At 37.2% G+C, this 24,632-nt stretch overlaps 1 protein-coding gene across 6 annotated transcripts in view; it reads right to left on the bottom strand.

The window, feature by feature from the left end:
- Positions 1-12,738: 12,738 nt before the first annotated feature.
- Positions 12,739-24,632, bottom strand: part of SLC41A2 (solute carrier family 41 member 2) — a 148,737-nt gene continuing 136,843 nt past the window's right edge. For all 6 annotated transcript variants that reach the window (XM_021675547.2, XM_012469199.3, XM_012469200.3 and 3 more), the window contains exon 11: positions 12,739-14,914. In XM_021675547.2, the coding sequence (XP_021531222.2) occupies positions 14,729-14,914 (186 nt within the window). In that variant the 3' untranslated portion in view covers positions 12,739-14,728. The remainder of the gene's footprint in view (positions 14,915-24,632) is intronic.

Here is a 24,632-nt window from a genome sequence, read left to right as displayed (position 1 = left end):
GAGTCTAGTGTCTGGCTTTGGCCTATAGACACTGTCCTTTTGATCTGAGGGTGAAAAGGGAATTCAATCTAAGAATATTTCATTTCCTAAACAACCTAGAAGGGATGTATTAGTTTAAAAATCATTCAGTGTTTGAGGAAACACTTTCCACATATATTCAATGCATATTCTCTCTTGCTCTCTCTCTGCATATGCCATGATTTTTTCACTTCCATTATATTGGGAATATTTCCCCCATGTCATTAAATGTTTTTGGAAAAGATGGTTGTCCATGATGACACATATTTTGCAAATTTTATGTGCCATAGTTTTTTAACCATTTCTCTATTGCTGGACATTTAGTTTGTTTATGATTTTTATTCTTATCAATAACTGCTACAAATGTTCTCATATTAAATCTTTGACCCTCTCACATATCACATGAACACTGGGAGTACCATATTTCATCCTTTTGGAGTCCTCTCAGTGTTAAGAGCAGAAGTGGTTTCACATGTGGCACTTAATGAAAACTTGTTAACTTCACTCATGGCCTAGATCAGCTTGCATTGGGGCCCTATAAAACCTGTCTCTTTAATATTAAGCCAAATGAAATCACAAGAGTATGCCAAATCCAATTAGCATCTATCACGACCTGTTCACTCTATAAACAGGCATTCATGTTTTTGATACATTCAACTTCTGAAATGCTATTAGCAGAAACTGTTAAGGCAAACAATGAAAACATAATAATTTCTTTAAAAACACTTTGCAATGACTGCATCATGCATATTTATTTATGGCTGCAGCAAGAGAATCTCGTATTCAAATGGTGTCCTTTCCAAAGGAACTATGTAACAAATCCCAGGCAGTACTTAGCTTAACTTTCCTTCCAGGTGATTTATCTGATACACATCACTGTGTGCAAATCATAGCGTGAAGTCCAAATTTCATGACACAGACACGTACAGTTACATGAATGATTGTAATGTTCCAGTGAATGATATAAACATCAACTGTTAATTAATTCACTAAGAGAAATACAAAGCCAAGGCAAAAGAGACTATTTCCCAAAACGACCTGACTGCTGCCTTTGGGCCAAAGGAAGATCTTTTGGAAATCAGCTTTTAAAAGACTTCAGTTTTACCATTGCCCTGAAGCAAGCTGAACTTAAAATGGGACTTTAGTATCTGCCCAATCCTGGGCCCAGCATTGCCTGTGGAATACAGGTTAACTTCAGCAAGATTCAGATGAATTCATTACTTCTCATTCCCACAAAACGTCTGGAGCTGAGTCTAGTCTCTGGTTTTGGTTTATTGACATTGTCATTTTGATCTGAGAGTGAAAAGGGAATCAATCTAAGAGTATCTCATTTCTTAGACAATCTAGAAGAGATGTATTAGTTTAAAAGTCATTCACTGAGGAAACACTTTCCACATATTTTCCATGCATTTTGTGTGTGTGTGTGTGTGTACGCACGTGTGCATAGACTACCTTTTAGGATTTTACTGTATGTTATATAACTTTACTTTGCAACTTTTACTTTCCTGAAAGTGCCTGGATAAGTAATGTGTAAAGTGTAAGGCAAAGTTGTTTCTGTTCTATCTTGAGCAGTTCGAAAAATAACCTTCAGGTCACCTTCCCTATCATGTGCAGATTGGCTTGGTGTGCACTCCAGAGGTGCCAATCATTCTTTCTCCGCTTACTCCTCTCTGTGAGAGGCCTCACAGCACTGGAAGAGGCAGTCCAATCACCATGTGATCCCTGCCCCTTAACTTAGCCACAGCAGATGGGAAGCCAGAGCTAAGATGAGTCATTAGATTTTCTGCCATGAGGAGTTGGAATTGTGACTCAGTGACTGAGTCTGTTAGCTGCATGGGTTTCTCTTTCTTGTGTTTCTCAAAAAGCCTCAAGTCCTTCAGCCTCCTGGGCCATGTGTTCCTTGAATATCCAAACAAAATGTCTTGGGCCATGTCTTCCTTGAATATCCAAATAAAATGTCTTAAGTCCTGCGGTGGAGACAAATGTTATGTGTTAAATGCAGTTTCATTTCTTTTTCCTCTTTCTGGGCACACAGAAGGGCCACATTTCCCAGCTTCCCTTGCAGTTAAGTTGTGCCATGGGCTGTCAGGTGCTAAGCAGAGGCAATGGCCAGGAAGAGGAGGCAGGAGTCTTTTCTTGTGCCAGAGATGGCAGTTAAAGAGGAGAAGGGTAAAATGGTGTTGGTAAGGTCAGATGGAGGCTTTTCCTTTTAAGGAAGCCTTGTGCATGTGATGGAGCAGGGAGTGGGCCACTGGTGTTGAAGAGAGGAAATGTGGTAGAAATGGATGGGTCGAAGGTTGAGCTTAAAACAAGATGGGCACGTCAAGGCAGGGACAAGGAGTTACTGAGGAAGCTTATCCAGAGGCCTCAGCCTTCTCCCTGGGTCAGGACCACCTGCTGAGGGCTGGGGAGGAGAAGCTCTGAAACTGCCCTCTGGGCAAGTTCATGGAGCTGGACAGCATGGATTTGTAGTAAGCCAGACATGAAGAGTTTTGTGTCAACCCTGTGGAGTCTGGTGTATTTGGAGAAAGAGCAGAGAAGGCTGTCTGTGGGAATTACCAGGAGTCAGAAGCCCATGTTAGTCTAACATTATCACTGGCCTAAAGAACAGATGATAGGGAGAAAAATGTTATTCTTCTAGGCCCATGTTTATTCACTGTTTCTTCTTACTAATACCCTCGTGTCTTTAAGTACTGAAATGTTCCATTTCTATGGAATATCTTCTCTTATCTGTAAGAATAAAAAGGTTCATTTTTAAATTTTTATTTATTTTTAATTTATTTTATTTATTTTTTTTTTTGAGACAGAGTTTCGCTCTTGTTACCCAGGCTGGAGTGCAATGGCACAATCTCGGCTCACCGCAACCTCCGCCTCCTGGGTTCAAGCAATTCTCCTGCCCCAGTCTCTTGAGTAGCTGGGACTATAGGTGCACGCCACCACGCCCAGCTAATTTTTGTATTTATAGTAGAGACGGGGTTTCACCATCTTGGCTAGGATGGTCTCGATCTCTTGACCTCCTGATCCACCCGCCTCAGCCTCCCAAAGTGCTGGGATTACAGGCATGAGCCACCGCGCCCAGCCTATTTATTTATTTTTTTTACTGCTTCTTTTGGAGCAGGGCTAACTCATAGGCGATGTGCCTAGAGTCAGCCAGATGTTAATTGTTAAAGAATAAAAAAAGTTAGGTGCTCATTACTAAACAGAACAAAATCGATCTTTTTTATTTTTAAGAGCCAAAACAATAGTTAACTACTAATTTGAGCTGGGGATCTACTGTCTGAAAAAGTAGTAATTATTAAGTAATTCAAAAAATAAAAGTAACAGGTTCATTTTTGAAAATTTGTTCAGTACAGAAGAGTTTTAAAAAGAAAAAAAAAATCCATAATCACATCATCCAGAGCAAAACATTTAACAATATTTTGGTGTCTTAAAAAATTAGTATCATTCCAGATACAGTTTTGTACTCAGTGCTTGTCACACATTATTTTATAAATATTTTTCTAACTCATCAAAGGAGCTTTAAAATATAAATTTATTGACTCTAATATATAGTACCATTTTTTTTAAACTTTAAGTCTATTTTGTTTGTTTTTTGAGACAGGATCTTGCTCTGTTGCCCAGGCTAGATGGAGTGCAGTGGTGCCATCATAGCTCATTAAAACTTCAAATTCCTGGGCTCAAGTGATCTTCCTGCCTCAGCCTCCGAAGGAGCTGGGATTACAGGTGCATGCCACCATGCCTGGCTAAATTTTTTTTTGGTAGAGACGGGGTCTCACTGTGTTGCCCAGGCTGGTCTTGAATGCCTGGCCTCGAGATCCTCTCACCTCAGCCTCCCAAACTGTTGGGATTACAGGCATGGGCCACCAGTCCTGGCATAAATCTGTTTTCAGATGAAAAACTTAAAGCTGAAAATTGCGACAATGTATATTCTGATTGTTACCTTAGGACTGGTTTCTACAATGGTATCAATAGGGCAAAGAATGTATTTTTCTTTAAAAATAAAAGTTCTAAATTATTTTTTTAAATATACTCGCATCATTTATAAATGAAAATTATCTATAAAGGATACACTGACCAGTCTTGTCCTCATCCCATTCACCTTATTATGCCTTGTCCCCTATAGGTAACCATTTTTCTCAGTTTCCCATTTTTATTTCCAGTATTTCTTTCTTAAACGTTTATTTCCCAATGAGAGAAATATCCTGTTTCTCACAACCTTACAAAAAGGGAGGATACTTTATACACTGTTCCATGCCTTGCTTTTTTCACCTTACTATGTATCCCAGACATCTCACCATATAAGTTTGTAAAGATATTTCCTATTCCTTTTGTCTCCCAGTTGCATGATGTCCCATTGTATGGATGTCCCACCATTTATTCCACTCGGAGCCCTGAGTTGTTGTCTTTACTTTTGCTATTACAAACAAAGCTATAATAAATAATCTTGAAGTATGTCATTACGTATATGTCTGAGAATATCTGTAGAATAGATTTCAAAAAGTTGGATGCAGAGTGGCCCCTAGGATGTGTGGGGCTCCAGGCAAATATTCTTTGCAGGGCCGCTGCCCTCATAGACAATTTGGCTTTAAACTGTTTTGCAAAATTCTTGAACCCATCTGAAGCACAGTGATTTATCAACGAAGATTTAGTGTAATGGATAGAAAAGAGGTACTTACACATTTGGCTACTGTCCAGTAAGTGCAAATGAAGGTTCTTCATGGTGTCCAGGTACCATCTTTTTGTGTTTTTTCTTCACTGTCAAATGTGTTATTCCTGGCTAATTTCATATCTCCCACTGCAAGGAAAAGTTACCAATATTGTTACTAGTTGCAATGCCATGGCTCTTCTGAACCTATTTGTATTGAAATTGTACCACATTGACATCACCACACCGACAGTAGGCAGGGATACCAATTGAGAGGGCCAACTGTGCAGCAGTGGTCTTGAATACCTTTGGAAGAGAAAGGGACAGCCATCCCTAGAGAACTGCCTGACATGTGACCTAGAGCCAGCAGAGAGGGCGGGGAAACCTCCCTGAGTGTAAGTGATGAAGTATGCACAGGATAAAGGGTGACTGCTACCACTGCGTCATACTCGAAAGCTCTAGACCAGAGGCAACGCTGCAGCCAGAATGCTGACATAAGAGAGCTGAGGCTTGAGCCCAGGGGTTAACTATGGACAGTTAGTGACCCGGAGCTCTGAACTTGCCCTGTGTCTGACAGAGTCGCACAAAATCAACATGTCATTTTGGTCAGTAAGTCATTAACTCATCAAATTGCCTTCCTGGAACTAGGGCTGGCCATAGAATCCTGGAACTACCCCATAGGCATGAGTCTCTGGTGGACCTCAGACAAGGGGAAAAACAGACACTGGGGCCCACTGCCAGCCCACTGGCCAGTCCCAGGCTTTGGATGGCAACTTACAAAACTGTAAGGTAGGAGCTTCTGCCAACTGGAGACCATACAAGACCAGTTCCAAGTTGGGGCACCAGATGGCACTGCTGACCCCAGCTAGTCTCGGTATTGGGGGGAGACTTAGAAACAAGATGTAGAAATTAGGAATTCACTCCAAAGAAGGGGTGAGAGAGAGAGAGAGAGAGAGAGAGAGAGAGTGTGTGTGTGTGTGTGTAGGGCCGGATAGTAAATATCTTAGACTTTCAGGCTCTATGGTCTTTTTTGAAGCTACTCATCCTCCTGTGTAGGAGAGCAGCCATAGACCATATGGAAATGAATAGGGCATGGCTGAATTCTAATATGCTTTATTTATCCAGGCAGCAAACTCGATTTGGTCCACTGGCTGAAATTTGCCAAACTTTGCTATAAATCATGCAGCAAAGACCCAGCCTTTACTTGCCTGGTAATGGTGGAATTACAGGCTAGGATGACACGTGTGTTTGTAATTTTGTTATATATGGCCAGATTTCCCACTACAGAGCTTTTATCATTCTGTTCTACCACCAGCAATTTTGTCTCCCTACAGCCTTGCCAAAAGAATTTTATCCAGTTTTGAGTTTTTGCCAGTCTGATAGGGAAGTAGTATCTCAGTGTGATTTTAATTAGCATTTCTTTTGAGTGATATTATTGAGTTGTTGGTATTTTTTCCCTTGATTTATAAAAGTTCTTTATTCGCTAAGGAGATTAACCTTCAATATGCATTCTGTAGTTGTTGGATAAAGTGTTCTATAGATGTCAATTAGGTCAAGGTGGATGAGAATGTTCAAATGCTTGAGATACCTAGTAGTCATTCAAGCAGAGTTGTCTGGGGGTATTTGGAAATACAGATTTGGAACTCAACTGAGAGGTTGGGACTAGATAAATTTTGGAATAATCAGTATAGATGATATTTATAACAATAATATGAGTAAGATCACATAGGGAAAGAAAGCAGATAGAGAAGAGATGATAAAACTGAGCCCTAAAGCATTCCAGCATTTAGAGATTGAGAACAAGAGAAGCAACCAGCAAAACAAACTGATAAGGGGCTTTCAGTAAGGTAAGAAAGAAAGCAAAGGGCAGACTTTCGGAAGCAAAGTAAAGTAAATATTTCAAGAAGGAAGGAAATTCTGTTAAATGACTTTAGAGATTAAATAAGGTAAGAATTCTTGTTGGAAATTGATCATTGGATTTGGCAATACGGAGGCTATTGGTGACTTTGACAGTGAAAATACATATTTGGCAAGGAAGTTTAAGAGGAAGAGAATAATTTTGCATGAGAAAGAATCTTGAGTGGCATATTTTTGTCCAAACATCAAATGACTGGTTATTTAAGAAAGAGGAAGTAGAGAACAAAGCAAAAAAGCTAAGCATATCATCGAGTGTCTGAGAAAATCATAAGGTTTGTGAAGAATGAATTTATGAAAGGAATTTTTGTGTGATCATGTTGGTTACAATTAGAAGGGAATCATTTGTAAGCTTTTCTAAGGATTGAGCTTTGATGTTAAAAATACAGTAACACAAAATTAAATTTTGGTCCCTTATGCTAGAATAGCAAGGTTTTCTTGAATTATTGATCTGCTCTTAGCAAAAATGATGAGGTTTTTATTTTTAATTCTAAAATCTGTTTCTTTAGCAGCCGTTTTCTAAACTATAGACAGTTTCTATTTCTACCACATTTCTTCCTGACATTCATTTAATATCCCTAGTTTCAGGCTGAAAATGCTGTCTTCATTCAGATTGGTAATTTCATTTATCAAGGTAGAGTTTTCCTCTTGAAGCTTCTTAAATCTATTTCTCAGTTCAACTTTTGCTCTGTCTCGAGACGTGATTTGCAGGTCACAACATCACTGCCTCCTGTTCTTCTTTCTCTCCTTGAGAAGGACTGAGATGATCTTGCTCTCCTTCAACTTTTTTGTCAGTTCCTTAACTTTTTTCTCTAGCTCTAACTCTGCTGTTATAAGCTGACACAAAAATGCTTATCTTAAAGGCCTGGAAAATCAGTGTGTTCTTCTAGTATAACTTGATTCTGTCGGCTTTTCTTAATGTGTCTGAATTGTTCCGTGTAACCAGGAAACTTCTGATGATGTTAGTAAGAGACATATATTCCCCTGCTCAAGGTACTAGTTTTCTTGTTTACATCTCTGTGTAATATGGTATACCTTCATAACCTTGGGCCCATTCTTCCTGTGTCTGATTAAGTTCAAGTACGCTTTCATGAGGCTTGACTTCCAGATTATCTAAATAGGCTTCCCATATGGAGAAGCAGTTATACTGGAAGTTTTTCTTTTCGGTAACTGGCCTGAAAAGCAAATATTTTATATTTTATAAAGAGAATTTCCTGTTGTTGTCTTTATTTTTATTGTTATGTAGAAAAACTGAGCTTTGAAAACTTGTGGTTTTTTTTTTTTTTTTTTTTTTTTTTTTACATTTATGAAACTCTCTGTATTGCTTTTGTAGTCTTATCGCTCTGGTTAAATGAATGACTATTATTTCACAGTAACCTGTGATCCTTGTTATGATCAAGTATTTTGAACTTTTTGACATCTTTGGCAGGCTTCTTCAGGATCAACATTCTAAATTAAATCTTTTTGACCTAGAATTAACTTCAGGATTTTCCATTTGGGCCTCTGGAGAGGCTCAAAGGATGTGTCTCTCATCTTGTAGAGATATCAAATGACTAGGCTTGCTTAGCAAATTGTATGGAAAGTACTGTCAAATGATAACGTGATGCTAGGTTTTCTTTCAGTTACATTTATGGGTATGTTATTGATATGAATGTCCCAAAATTGTATAAAACTCTTAGAAATCTAATATCTTGATAAAGTGTGGTGGCTCACGCCTATAATCCCAGCACTTTGGAAGGCTGAGGCGGGTGGATCACTTGAGGTCAGGAGTTCGAGACCAGCCTGACTAACATAGTGAAACCCCATCTCTACTAAAAATATAAAATATTAGCCAGGTATGTTGGCACGTGCCTGCAATCTCAGTTACTCTGGAGGCTGGGGCAGGAGAATCGCTTGAACCTGGGAGGCAGAGGTTGCAGTAAACCGAAGTCGTGGCATTGCACGCCAGCCTGGACAACAAAAACAAAACTCTGTCTCAAAAAAAAAAAGAAATCTATCTTATTGGCCATAATTCTGGTTATTATATTGTATGCCACAAAATAACCAAATTTCCTTGTCAATTGCTGATTATAAGGAACCTAAGTCAGATTTTCAACCATGCCTATTTTAAGTCTCTGTCATTTAGGGTTATTGTTTTGATATTTCTCAAAAAGCATTTGCAATTAGTTTCATGAAAAATACTCTAAAACAAATCCTCTCAAATACAGGTTTCTAATAACTGTAAGATCAATGGACTAAATAAAAATTCTTCAAAACTCTAATGAAGAAACTGATGGGTTCATAAAACAGATAAGATAAAGCAAAACAAAAATTAGTTACATGAGATTAAGTAACTGATGAAGATGTTTTTATGTTTATTTGAGACATTATTCGTTATTAAAGTGTTTTATTTTCCAGATTTAAGGCATTTTTTTTCTTAAGTTATCCATAGTTTATAGAAATTCGATAGAGTATACTTGTGTGAACAAAGATGGAAGCATTTGCTTTTCTACCTACTTGATGCCTCTAAAATATGGGAACTATTCATGGTTATTTGCATAAATTCATTAAAGATCTGCTTTCTGTAACTGGATACAATGAAAACACTGGTTACGCTACTGAGGCTTTGACTGAAATAGATTTGAGAATGTGCATAGAATGCCTGACTTCAAGGGTTCTCAGCCTTACAGTGAATAGAAACTCACTTCCTGGCAGGCTCAGGAACCTTAGGACTGTGGGTAACATCCAAAGTCTTCCTTAGTCTGGTTTCCTAGCCTCAAGAAGTTTTTAAATCTGAGATTCCTGTGTGATCAATGCAGGCAGAAAAAGTTAACGTCGATAAAGAAAAAGCTATACTACATCTGTGATTAGACTGTAGCTCTGTGGATTGTTTTCAGGTTCTTATTTACCTATAGAGCAGGCTAGATCCTGAATTCTTTTATATTCCTCCACTCCAACTTTCTTCCATGGAATTACTAAAAACAGAAACTGCTCTGTTCCTCAATCTCTATACGCTGAAATGATGAATTTCAAGGTACAAGTCTTGTGCCTGATGTATGGGCCACACAAAAAGTTCACCAAACTGCCTAATGCCATAACCAGACACATTCAAACTGCAAACAGGATAAGAAATGGACGTTGTCATGCTGTAGATAGCTTTTCCCAAGATATTGGAACAAGACTCTATATTATGACAAGACCCTGACCTCCCTTACTGCTGCTACCTTTTTCACTTGGCAGGATAATGGTGTAATTTAAATTTCATAATCAGTAGCTTCTGCTAGTAGCTAGACAGAAGCTAATCTAAAAGATTCTTTAGTCCACTTATTGGGTGACTTTGGCAACATCCTTAAGACAATTGGTGCTCACCAGTAATGAGATACTAGATAATAAACAGCTCTATATTATTTATTGGCTAAATAAGAAAATTTCTGTGCTATTGCAAATATTACATGCTGTACCTGGAAAAATCTCTCTGGGAAAGTTGAAACCCATATACGCAAAATAAAAACATTGGCCACATGGTTAAAACAGGTCTTACCTAATTCCCTACGGTCATTTGCTTCATTCAATTAGTTGCCTCCCTCTAAGCCTAGATTCACAGCTCAAAACCATTATGCAAACTGGGATTTTCACATTACTATTATTTCCTTTTTAAACTTTGCACTATTACTTGTTAAATTTTTGTAGAAGTAGAATTCCTAACAGAACAATGCTGGCCCAGCACCTTGAGATAACAGCAAATGACTACGGCTCAGAAAAAATTGAACTTAATAATGGACTCCAGATAGCCTTACCCCGAGATCCACTCCCTTCAAACCCCCCTTGTTGCTCAAATGTGGATAAAAGGGTTTTGGCATTGACTGTTAGCTACCATTCACTTCCTCTAACATTCTGGCACAAGGGATATCAACACCTAAATACAGGATGACTGATCAGTGTGATGCTTCTGGAGAAATATCTTGATCAAAAGGGGGAAAGGTGAAAGTTGTCAGAAACATAATGGAGTCACTTCTGTTAATAAAACTCTGACAAGTAGAGCCAGAGAAGGCCATGAAAAAAGGTTTCTCATGCGTAAATGCCTGATAACAAAAACCATCACAAACAACTCTGCAAAAACCACAACCTTGTACAAAGACCATTGTAACCTTACACACAAAAAATACTTCTGTGAGAATAGCTGCCCAGCAAATGCCTGTGCAACCTCAGACTGGCATCACGCTTGTTATGGATCCTTGTAGCCAAGGATAAAGATCTCAAAATAATTAACCCTTCTCTAAAACTCCTCCTTTTACCTCCCTGAATATGCAGGTAGTTCATATGCAGCGAGAATACTCACTATGTAATGGGAACGTTGTGGCACATGCATTCCTATTGCAATACCTATTCCTGAATATCATTTTCTTTTAGAAACTTTCTCTTTTGCTATTTAGGTTGACAACAAGTTTGCTTTCAGTAAAGTGCTGGGGACAAAGACCTGTCAGAAAGTGGAGTCATTGGAGAAACAGAGTAGGTTGCTGGGCAATTGAGGGTTAACTTGATGTCTGAGGTTATAAATTTAAAGATCTGTCCAGAGGAGTTGTGTGGTTTTCATGAGCCATATTAAGCACTCAGGTACAGGCAAAACATAGATGTTTTTATCCAGAGTTTGTGTTCCTTCCTGCCAGCATGAGAGAGGCAGTTGTTGGATGCATGGATTGATGAACCAAGCAATTTAAGTCGGATAATGAGAGAAGTGAGGAAATGAGGAGAGTATTTCACAGTCAAAAGTGGTACAGCAATGCCTTGGAGGCCTAGATATGGTCAAAGCCCAATTTATTATAATTCATAAATATCCGATGTATACATAAATTACCCCAGTCTCTTCTGGGAGATTTCCACACTGGCTTGATGTTGTCTAGTTCATCAAGAAGTAAGTATAACAAGACTGGGTAATTATTTCTTAGATTTTATTCTTAGTTGAGTTTACAACAATTCGAAGATGGCAGAAGCCCATTATAAATGGGTACACTATACCATAGATAAAAGGCAAGGAAGCCTAATTACTGAAAGTTTTTTTAAATGGTCTTTATTTGGCTACATCATTGATAGTCTATGGTGTGGAATTTTTTGACATCTCCCAGAAGATATATTACTGTAAGTAAGTTTCCATTTTATCAGGTTCTAAGAAACTTTATTTTTGAAAGAAAAAAATGGTGGGCAAGAAAGGAAAATGTTTTTTAAAGAGTTATCTGTATATAAATAAAGTGGCTGATAAATTAGTGAAAGGAAGAAGTTTGGAAAGCAGAAGTTTTAATGTTGTATAAAAATAAATACAGTGAACTAACATTACTTAAGACTGATAATAGATGATTGTTGTGGGTAAATGAGTCATTTTATCCATTGCATACTTACGGGAAGGCTTTCAAAAGGTCAGTAATAACTTAAAGGAATCTATATCCCTTTTATAATCAGCGAATTGGTGACTAATGTTTTTTTTCTTCTCCTATTACATGCCTTTTAGACATTTGGTTGCTCTAACCAAGGTTGGGTAGCAAAAGAGAAACGAGACAGAACTCTATCAGTCATTATATTTATTTACCAGCATTTACGGCAAATGGCCAGACCTGGGCAAGGTGGTAGCAATGATGGATTCTACGAATTAAGGCATTGTTTTTTATTTCAAAATTTTCATTTACCTGTATTTTCCTTGGTCTTAGAAATATGAATAATTTAGAGCTGGCAATACTCACCATCAGGTTATAATAAATGGAGGTTTCTCTGCCTGAAATCGAAAAGATATAGTAACACTCTATTGCACTTTTAAAAATCCTATTTTTCCAGTTGGCTTCCTTTCAGTTAATTAGTTAGGTAGTCTTGGTACATTTGGAGGGTAATAAACGTGTCATTGAAAGAGTACTGGCATTATGAAAACCCGGATGTTAGGGATTTCACAATTTGGTCATTTTGCAGCTGTACAACCTTAGAAATGTAAGTTCTCTGAATGTCAGTTTCCTATGCTGTAAAATAGAGATAGGAATACCCATCTGACATATTTTTCAGGTACTGTTGTGAGTATTAAATAATATTGTGTATTTGAATGTGCACTGGAATGTGTAATACAACAGACTAAAGTTGTTGATTAATGCTTTAAAAACGTAGCTTGCACTGTATGTTTTTTGTTAAAAAAATCAAAATAGAAATCAGTGGGAAATGTAAATGTTTATGAATCATACAGCTCAAATGTAAATAAGTAATTTACAAATGCTTTACAATAGAATCAAAGATATTCATGGATTTTTAAAGTAAAAAATCTTTGCAGCTAAATATTCATCAACTTAAACTTATTCTTTCTTTTATAAGAATGTTCACTATGTGACATTATAACTCTCCAAAGGAGAAATTCTATAATTAGTTCAGTTCTCTGCCTTAAAAGTTTCATTATAAGGCAGAAGAATGGAATAATTAAGTTTAAAAATAAGCAAAAATATATAACTCTAAACCACAGCCCCCTCATTTAAAAGAGCTTTAACAAGAATACTTTTCCCAATGTACTTATAAACAACCTAATATTTATATAATAACACAAACGTACAACTTAAGTCATGATGATCAAAGTTAATGTGCAATTTGATACCCTTATCAGCTTAAATTATTAAACATCTAATGGTCTTGAGAGATTGCACTGAATTTTAAAAAATGAACCACATGTGCTTTAAAAATGGTTACCTATTGAATACGGTGTTGGTCAACTGTTTAGAATATAGGCCAGAGTTTTAGAAAAATATTTGAGAAATACAGTATATATGATAGGGTCCCATGCAGAAATAAGCCTGTACAAATAAATATGTTTAAGCACGAACAATAATTGAGGTAATCCACCAACTTCTTTTTTTTAAAGGGTAAGTCACAGGCTTCTTTAAAAAAGCAAATGAATCACTTGCTCATTTTAAATTTCTTATCTTGATTATATTAAATAGTACAGTTTAAAAAAAAATAAGAAATGATTAATTAGAGTGTAGGTAGCAAATTAGCTGGGTGCAGTGGTGCATTCCTGTAATCCCAGTTACTCAGGAGGCTGAGGCAGGAGAATCACTTGAACCCAGGAGGTGGAGGTTGCAGTGAGCCAAGATTGCACCACCGCATTCCAGCCTGGGCAACACAGCAAGGCTCCATCTCAAAAAAAAAAAAAGAAGAAGAATATAGGTAACAAATAGTAAATTCTGGGCAGTAGCAAAATATTTGGACCAATGACAAAAACATATCAATAAAATATGTTTAAGAATAACTCTATATTGCTGATATTCTAACAGCACTATGCTCTTTGCTATCAGCAATCCAAGATTTAGTTCTTCATCAGAAGTCTCTCTCTCTCTCGCTCGCTCGCTCACACACACACACACACACACACACACACCATTTCTCACATCATCTTGTCTCTACAAATGCATCTCAGGTTATCTTGTTTTTGAAGATTACATTTTCTAAAACACAACATTTTTCCAACAAATCAATGATCAAAAAATGACCCACTGCTTTCATTAAAGATTTCTGGAGATCACTCTATGTTTAACAATTAGCCTGACAAGAACTTGCAGAACTGAAATTGAATTGACATTGGCACAGGGTAATTTTAGATGGAGGTAAAAGTGAGTTTATCTTATGCGCAGCAAAACATATTTAGGTCAGTTTAAATAGGAGCAATTGGTAAATTTATCCTCAGCTAGCATAGAGTGGGGCAATGTTAAAACGATTCAAAGCTTGGTTGGGCACCCTTCATTTTACAGTATGCCTGGGATACAGCACAGCTGTGAGACAACAAAGGCTAAGAGCTCTGCTTCTAATCCTGCATTACAAATTTAATAATAAAGTACATTTGCTATGTTTGTGGTTTTAAAATTATTCACTGTAAACATCCTATATTCTTTCCTAATTAATTTCAGAGCTGGAGTCTATATCTATGTCTATGTCAAATTATTTATTCTATGAAAAGCAGCACAAATACTGTTCATTCTGGTTTTGACACAAATTCCTTAAAAAAAAAAAAAAGTTAAGGCCATTTAATTGGATCAGGGCCAACTGACGATTACCCTGGCAAAAGTCAAACTACTGATTTAAGAGTTTTGAAAAAGAGCCATAAGTGGTTGTAGTGTATCTTCTTCCTTGGTAACTTGACACAGTTTGTAGGATTTATTAGTCTCCAACATCTCCATCTCGATCTCCAATAAGCCAAAGAAAATGAAAACTTAAGGCTAACAGAGCTGTCCCGAGCAGATCACCCAATGCTGTTAGGTAGGGAATGGAGAAACTATCTGGGTCCTTTCCTTTCCTCCAGAAGTGATGGACCATCCAGTCAGCAATCCACAGCAAGGTAAATACCTAGAAGAGAACACCAGAGATTACTCCTGCTGCCTGGACATTCCTAGCTCATGAAACATGGCCACAAGCCTAAACCACTGGCTTCTGGAAGGAACAGCATGGGTCTAAGTCAAGAACCATGCTTGAAAAGAAGAAATATTTAATTGACAAGAGTATTTTCATTTCACAAGAAAAAAATAGCATGCATGTTTACAGGTACTAAAATTCTTCAACTTTTCACATAGATCTCATTTTATTCTAGCCTCCCACTGGCCACAATAATTCTTATATTTTAATAGCATTGTACGGTTTCCAAAAGACTTTTTCTATGTGATAAACCCATGAAAAAGGAAAACATTATGAAGAAGGAAATAAAAATTAAAATCAGGAATTATTTAACAGTCTCCTGATGCGGGTATGTCAAATAAACATAGAAAACTAACCATTCATTTACTAATTATAAGGCCATTTGTGACTTGCCAAGGAAAATTTCAGTGCAGTAGTAAGATCAATAACTAGAAGGTAAATACATTTATAAATGGCTCGTCTATATAGTTAGAGATATAGACATAGATATACACATAAAATGGAAATATTTTAAAGGACTATTCAAACATGAAGGTGTCACGTATAAATATTTTCTGGAGTATCAGAAATATAAAGGCTTTTGTGATGCTTTGAATTTTGGGACCAGATAAATGGTTTTTTCTTTGATCCACCCAGAGTAGGAGGATTTTCTAATTTTCATATCCCTGAAGCAGTAAAAGAAATTTGGGACTGGAAAGGATAATGGCCACTGGTTTTGGACAAGTTGGCAAGTATAGCACAGTGGTTACAAGCACTTCTTGACAGCAGTTCTCCATTGTCTGCTAGCTGACTGTAGGCAAGTTGCTCAACTTTCTGACTCTATTTATCCAAATGAACATTAGAATGGTACCTACCTCCTAAGAATGTTGTGAGGATTAAATAATATACTAAATAATTCAGTGCCTGACACACAAACTTTCAAGAAATGTCTGTTATTAGTCTATGTTAACAGTATTATTATTCTATTTGTGGTCCCTCACTTATTGGGAACACCTAGTACGTGCAGAGGGAAGCCCACCCCAGGTCTAGAGTCTAGGCCAAGAGAGCTTTCACTAACCTAGCAAGTAGGCCACAGGGGTGAGGCGTTTGCCTTTGGACCCAAAGTGCTATGTGTTACCATTTTAGCTCTAACACTTTTACAAGGAAGGAGAGTGGCTTGTCCAAACATAGGGAGACATGTAATTATTCCAAAGGCATATGAACTTTACAAGCCTTTGGACATCTGTCAGAGGTTGTACTTTAAGCCCCATTGTCTTTGCATGTGGTCAGTTCTTCATTAGTGTTTCACTGGTAGAGACTGTTTTAGAGTCATATAAAGTTTGACCAGGCAGTCTGTTCTGGGTATGGAGGAAGCATGAAATATTAGAAAGAATTCTGGACTTGGAAGTTATAAAATCTGGATTTGATTCTCAGCTCTGCCTTTGGGTAAGTTTCTTACCACTCTGAGCCTAGCTGTTCTCATTTGAAGAAAATGTGGGGCCTAATATCTGCTAAACTTCTTGAAATAATAAGAGCCTTAGTTTAGGGGGATGAAAGAAAAGACAAAAAGGCAGCATGATGTCAAGTTCCATCACTAAAAGCATGATGCACAGACGAAGAGACAGAGTCATCCCAGGGGACCCCCCGTGAGCCAGGCCACATCTAGCCTCTGTTTTGGATGCCCTATTTTCAGGGAACCTGGTTCACATCTGCATCTTCAGTACCTAGCAAAGTCACTCATTTAAAAAGTAGATAACATCTGATTGATGGAATGCAAATCAGCTGGAGACAATGTCATATAGGAGATTCCTATGAGAATAAGAATTGTTTGTCCCGGGCAAGGAGGGTGGGAGATGTGAACTTAAGACAGAGATTATCATGTCAGGAGACGCTAGGTTTATAATACGTTGCTTCAGAAAGTAGAGTGTTAAGTTAAAGAAGAAAAGACCAAAAGCAGAAGTTAAACAAAAATTGGCTATCTATAAATAGAACAAGTTATGTAGTAAACTCTAAATTACTGAAGTATATAGAGGTTTAATAAGTAAATTTGCTGATTGAATAAGTAATGCATACAGGAGGAAACACTAGTTATTAAAAGAATGAGGGTAACTAATTTCTCTGGGACTAGCAAGAAAAATAGATGAATATATTATATAACGCATGTTTACATATTAATGTGTTAAATATATACTTCTATACATAAATTTATATGTTATATGATACATTTAGTAATGTCTTGTATAATATCTGCACTGAATAAGAGATTTTTCTGGAGCAGGGTGGCAAACTTGTAAATCTAGTTTTATTGCAACACAACTCAGCCCACTGTTTACTTATTGCCTATTTAGTCGATTATTTAATCCTTGCTACATTCTCAGGAAGTAGGCAGGTTTACTATTCCTAATGTTCATTTGCAGAAATTGAGTCGAAGAGGTTAAGTGGCCATGTAGTTGTCACAGAGAGCATATGGTCCACTAATCCTCTGACATTAAAGAAAAACCTAAGGCAAAGTCCAAGAAACCTGTCCATGATCACAGAGCTTGCAAGTGGAGTCAGTTTCAAACTCAGAGTCTAACACTAAAGCCCATATTCTTTTTTATATTATTATTATACTTTAAGTTCTGGGGTACATATGCAGAACATGCAGGTTTGTTACATAGTTATACACGTGCCATGGTGGTTTGCTGCATCCATCACCCTGTCATCTACATTAGGTATTTCTCCTAATGTTATCCCTCTCCTTGTCCCACACTGCCTGACAGGCCCCAGTATGTGATGTTCCCCTTCCTGTGTCCATGTGTTCTCATTGTTCAGCTCCCACTTATGAGTGAGAACATGCGGTGTTTGGTTTTCTGTTCCCGTGATAGTTTGCTGAGAATGCTGGTTTCCAGCTTCATCTATGTCCCTGCAAAGGACATGAATTCATCCTTTTTTATAGCTGCATAGTATTCCATGGCATATATGTGCCACATTTTCTTTATCCAGTCTATCACTGATGGGCATCTGAGTTGGTTCCAAGTCTTTGCTATTGTGAACAGTGCTGCAATAAACATACGTGCAGATGTGTCTTTATAACAGAATGATTTATAATCTTTTGGGTATATATCCAGTAATGAGATTGCTGGGTCAAATGGTATTTCTAGTTCTACATCCTTGAGGAATTGCCACACTGTCTTCCACAATGCTTGAACTAATTTACACTCCCAGCAACAGAGTAAAAGTGTTCCTATTTCTCCACATCCTCTCCAGCATCTGTTGTCTCCTGACTTTTTTAATGAACTGGCATGAGATGGTATCTCATTGTGGTTTTGATTTGCCTTTCTCTAATGACAAGTGATGGTGAGCTTTTTTTCATATGTTGTTGAATATATAAATGTCTCTTTTTGAGAAGAGTCTGTTCATATCCTTCACCCACTTTTTGATGGAGTTGTTTTTTTCTTGTAAATTTGTTTAAGTTCTTCATAGATTCTAGATATTAGCCCTTTGTCAGATGGGTAGACTGCAAAACTTTTCACCCATTCTATAGGTTCCCTGTTCACTCTTATGATAGTTTCTTTTGCTGTGCAGAAGCTCTTTCATTTAATTAGATCCCATTTGTCTATTTTGGCTTTTGTTGCCATTACTTTTGGTGTTTTAGTCATGAAGTCCTTGCCCATGCCTGTGTCCTGAATGATATTGCCTAGGTTTTCTTCTAGGGTTTTTATAGTTTTAGGTCTTACATTTAAATCTTTAATCCATCTTGAGTTGATTTTTATGTAAGTTGTAAGGAAGGGATCCAACTTCAGCTTTCTGCATATGGCTAGCCAGTTTCTCCAATACCATTTATTAATAGGGAATCCTTTCCCCGTGGCTTGTTTTTGTCAGTTTTGCCAAAGATCAGATGGTTGTAGATGTGTGGCATTATTTCTGAGGCCTCTGTTCTGTTCCATTGGCTTGTATCTCTGTTTTGGTACCAGTACCATGCTGTTTTGATTACTGTAACCTTGTAGTATAGTTTGAAGTCAGATAGGTGATGCCTCCAGCTTTTTTTTTTTTTCTTTCGCTTAGGATGGTCACGGCTATGTGGGATCTTTTTGGCTTAGGATGGTCATGGACATGTGGGCTCTTTTTTAGTTCCATATGAAATTTAGGGTTTTTTTTCAATTCTGTGAAGAAAGTCGATGGTAGCTTGATGGGGATAGTATTGAATCTATAAATTACTTTGGGAAGTATGGTTAGAATCACAATATTGATTCTTCCTAAACATGAGCATGGATTTTCCATTTGTTTGTGTCCTCTCGTATTTCCTTGAGCAGTGGTTTGTAGTTCCCCTTGAAGAGGTTCTTTACATCCCTTGTTAGTTGTATTCCTAGGTTTTCTCTTTGTAGCAATTGTGAATGGGTGTTCACTCATGATTTGGCTCTGTTATTGGTGTATAGGAATGCTTGTGATTTTTGCACATTGATTTTGTAGACTGAGACTTTGCTGAAGTTGCTTATCAGCTTAAGGAGATTTTGAGCTGAGACAATGGGGTCTTCTAAATATACAATCATGTTGTCTGCAAATAGAGACAATTTGACTTCCTCTCTTCCTAACTGAATACGCTTTATTTCTTCTTCTTGCCTGATTGCCTTGGCCACAACTTCCAATACTATGTTGAATAGGAGTGGTGAGAGAGGGCATTCTTGCCTTGAGCCAGATTTCAAAGGGAATGCTTCCAGTTTTTGCCCATTCAGTATGATATTGGCTGTGGGTTTGTCATAAATAGTTCTTATTATTTTGAGATATGTTCCATCAATACCTAGTTTATTGAGCATTTGTAGCATGAAGTGTTGTTGAATTTTGTCAAAGGCCTTCTCTGCATCTATTGAGATAATCATGTGGTTTTTGACTTTGGTTCTGTTTATGTGATGGATTACATTTATTGATTTGTGTATGTTGAACCAGCCTTGCATCCCAGAGAGGAAGCTGACTTGATCATGATGAATAAGCTTTTTGATGTGCTGTTGGATTCAGTTTGCCAGTATTTTATTGAGGATTTTCACATCCATGTCATCAGGGATATTGACCTGAAATTTTCTTTTTTAGTTGTGTCACTGCCAGGTTTTGGTATTAAGATGATGTTGGTCTCATAAAGTGAGTTAGGGAGAATTCCCTCTTTTTCTATTGTTTGGAATAGTTTTAGAAGGAATGGTACTAGCTCCTCTTTGTACCTCTGGTGGAATTCAGCTGTGAACCCGTCTGGTCCTCTACTTTTTTTGGCTGGTAGGCTATTAATTGTTGCCCTTATTTTAGACCTTGCTATTTGTCTATCCAGGGATTCAACTTCTTCCTGGTTTAGTCTTGAGAGGGTGTAAGTGTCCAGGAATTAATCCATTTCTTCTAGATTTTCTGTTTTATTTGCATAGATGTATTTATAGTATTATCTGATGGTAGTTTGTATTTCTGTGGGATCAGTGGTGATATCCCCTTTATAATTTTTTATTGCATCTATTTGATTCTTCTCTCTTTTCAAATTTATTAGTTTGGCTAGCAATCTATCTATTTTGTTGATTTTTTCAAAAAACCAGCTCCTGGACTCATTGATTTTTTGAAGGCCTTTTTGCGTCTTTATCTCCTTCAGTTCTGCTCTGATCTTGGTTATTTCTTGTCTTCTGCTGGCTTTTGAATTTTTTTGTTCTTGTTCCTCTAGTTCTTTTAATTGTGATGCTAGGATGTTGATTTTAGATCTTTCCTCCTTTCTCTTGTGTGCATTTAGTGCTATAAATTTCCCTCTACACACTGCTTTAAATGTGTTCCAGAGATTCTGGTACATTATGTCTTCATTCTCATTGGTTTCAAAGAACATCTTTGTTTCTGCCTTTCATTATTTATCCAGTAGTCATTAAGAAATAAGGCCATGTTCTTAACCATCACTACAGTACCTTGTTTCAGTTAAAAAAAAAAAAAAAAACAAAAAAAAACTCTACATTGATAAGAGCGTAAGCTGGTACAACTACTTTGGAGAACAATTTTGTATTATCTATTATATGTGAAGATGTACATCTCCTTAATTCAGCAATCCTACATAGAAATAATGATTTTTTTCCTGTACCACTGGGGGAAAAAAGGATAAAATTGTTCATGGCTAAAGGATACTAGCTTAGGGGTTCTACTGACTCTAGGTCTCCCTGTTGCTACTCCAAGAACTAAGAAGACCAGTATCTTGGTGTACTTATGGAAACTGTGCAGAGAAATTTTTATACAAGCATACTGAGGAATGTGCAAGAATATTCACTGCGTGTCTGTTGTAAGAGCAAAAAATTGATTCTATTGACACAGAATGGTGAAATTCATTGTTAAGTCACACAACTGAAACACTATACAAAGCTAAAATAAGTGAAAATGAACTATATAAATCTCAAAAACACAAGTTGAATGAAAAAAGACTATGCACATGATTTTTAATAAAGTTTATAAATATAAAACTATGTTATTGATAGATGTATACATTTGTAGCAATAGTATAGTAAACAGTATAGTATAATGGTGAGAAAAGATGCCAATTTTGAATGCTGATAACAGGGAGGGATGAAATGAGCTCGAGAAGGGACACACAGGAGTTACCAACCATATATATATGATGCATTTTAATAATTTTGAAATATTTGCTTCAGATAATTGATAAAGCTGAGTGGTAAACACATGGTTATCTTATTTCCTATTCCTGTATGTTTATATTTCATAATTTAAAAAAAATGTAAACAGCTGGGGTAATGGTAACTCACTAACCATTATGAGCTACAACTTTTAGAATATCTACTGAGAGGGACATGTGAGAAAGGAAGTCAGTATATCCTGTAGAATCCACAAAAGGTTTGTACTTGGAAGTATCAGATGGTGCTGAGGCTGAAGGCGGGCCTAAGGCCAAAAGATGACCAAGGTTGAAATGAAGAAAAAAGTGCTAAGGCCAGCCAGAGAAAAAGGTCAGGTTACCCAAAAAGGGAAGCCCATCAGACTGACTAACAGCGGATCTCTTGGCAGAAACCCTACAAGCCAGAAGAGAGTGGGGGACTAATATTCAACATTCTTAAAAAGAATTTTCAACCCAGAATTTCATATCCAGACAAACTATGCTTCATGAGCAAAGGAGAAATAAAATCCTTTAAGGAAAAGCAAATGCTGAGAGATTTTTGTCACCACCAGGCCTGCCATACATGAGCTCCTGAAGGAAGTACCAAACATGGAAAGGAACAACTGGTACCAGCCACTGCAAAAACTTAACTTATCAAATTGTAAAGACCATCGACACTAGGAAAAAACTGCATCAACTAATGGGCAAAATAAACAGCTAGCATCATAATGGCAGGATCAAATTCACACATAACAATATTAACCTTAAATGTAAATGGGCTAAATGCCCCAATGAAAAGACACAGAATGGCAAATTGGATAAAGAGTCAAGAGCCATTGGTGTGCTGTATCCAGGAGACCCACCTCACATGCAAAGACATGTGAGCTCAAAATAAAGGGATGGAGAAAGATATACCAAGCAAATGGAAAGTTAAAAAAAAAAAAGCAGAGGTTGCAATCCTAATCTCTGATAAAACACACTTTGAACCATCAAATATCAAAAGACACAAAGAAGGGTATTACATAATGGTAAAGGGATCAATGCAACAAGAAGAGCTGACTATCCTAAATACATAGGCACCCAAAGCAGGTGCACCCAGATTCATAAAGCAAGTTCTTAGACCCCTACAGAGAGACTTAGACTCCCACACAATAATAGTTGGGAGACTTTACACCCCACTGTCAATATTAGATCAATGAAACAGAAAATTAACAAGCCTATTCAGGACTTGAACTCAGCTCTGGACCAAGTGGACCTAATAGACATCTACAAAACCCTCCACACCAAATCAACAGAATATACATTCTTCTCAGCTCCACATTGCACTTATTCTAAAACTGATCACGTAATTGGAGGTAAAGCACTCCTCAGCAAATGCAGAAGAATGGAAATCATAACAAACAGTCTCTCAGACCACAGTGCATTCAAATTAGAACTCAGGATTAAGAAACTCACTCAGAACCACACAACTATATGGAAACTGAACAATCTGCTCCTAAATGACTACTGGATAAATAACAAAAATGAAAGCAGAAATAAAGACATTCTTTGAAACCAATGAGAACAAAGACACAACGTGCCAGAATCTCTGGGACGCATTTAAAGCAATGTGTAGAGGGAAATTTATAGCACTAAATGCACAACAGAGAAAGCAGGAAAGGTCTAAAATCAACATGCTAATGTCACAATTAAAAGAACTAGAGAAGCAAGAACAAACAAATTCAAAAGCCAGCAGAAGACAAGAAATAACCAAGATCAAAGCAGAACTGAAGGAGATAGACACACAAAAAGCCCTTCAAAAATATCAATGACTCTAGGAGCTGGTTTTTTGAAAAGATCAACAAAATAGACTACTAGCCAGACTAATAAAGAAGAAAAGAGAGAAGAGTCAAATAGACGCAATACAAAATGATAAAGGTAATATTACCACCAATCCCATAGAAATACAAACTACCATCAGAGAACACAATAAACACCTTTATGCAAATAAAACAGAAAATCTAGAAGAAATGGATAAATTCTTGGACACTTACACCCTCCCAAGACTATACCAGGAAGAAGCTGAATTCCTGAATAGACCAATAACATGGTCTGAAATTGAGGGAGCAATTAATAGCCTACCAACCAAAAAAAGTCCAGGACCAGACAGTTTCACAGCCAAATTCTACCAGAGGTACAAAGAGGAGCTGGCACCATTCCTTCTGAAACTATTCCAAACAACAGAAAAAGAAGGAATCCTATCTAACTCATTTTATGAGACCAACATCATCCTGATTCCAAAACCTGGCAGAGACACAACAAAAAAGGAAAATTTCAGGTCAATATCCCTGATGACATGGATGTGAAAATCCTCAATAAAATACTGGCAAACTGAATCCAACAGCACATCAAAAAGCTTATTCATCATGATCAAGTCAGCTTCATCTCTGGGATGCAAGGCTGGTTCAACATACACAAATCAATAAATGTAATCCATCACATAAACAGAACCAAAGTCAAAAACCACATGATTATCTCAATAGATGCAGAGAAGGCCTTTGACAAAATTCAACAACACTTCATGCTACAAATGCTCAATAAACTAGGTATTGATGGAACATATCTCAAAATAATAAGAGCTATTTATGACAAACCCACAGCCAATATCATACTGAATGGGCAAAAACTGGAAGCATTCCCTTTGAAATCTGGCTCAAGGCAAGAATGCCCTCTCTCACCACTCCTATTCAACATAGTATTGGAAGTTGTGGCCAAGGCAATCAGGCAAGAAGAAGAAATAAAGCGTATTCAGTTAGGAAGAGAGGAAGTCAAATTGTCTCTATTTGCAGACAACATGATTGTATATTTAGAAGACCCCATTGTCTCAGCTCAAAATCTCCTTAAGCTGATAAGCAACTTCAGCAAAGTCTCAGTCTACAAAATCAATGTGCAAAAATCACAAGCATTCCTATACACCAATAACAGAGCCAAATCATGAGTGAACACCCATTCACAATTGCTACAAAGAGAAAACCTAGGAATACAACTAACAAGGGATGTAAAGAACCTCTTCAAGAACTACAAACCACTGCTCAAAGAAAT

This window comes from Aotus nancymaae, unplaced genomic scaffold (assembly GCF_030222135.1).
Source record: "Aotus nancymaae isolate 86718 unplaced genomic scaffold, 86718_ANA_hifiasm-v0.15.2.pri h1tg000021l, whole genome shotgun sequence".
Lineage (NCBI taxonomy): Eukaryota > Metazoa > Chordata > Mammalia > Primates > Aotidae > Aotus > Aotus nancymaae.
Note: the sequence above shows the minus strand (reverse complement) of the source record. Positions and strands in the feature narration are given on the sequence as shown.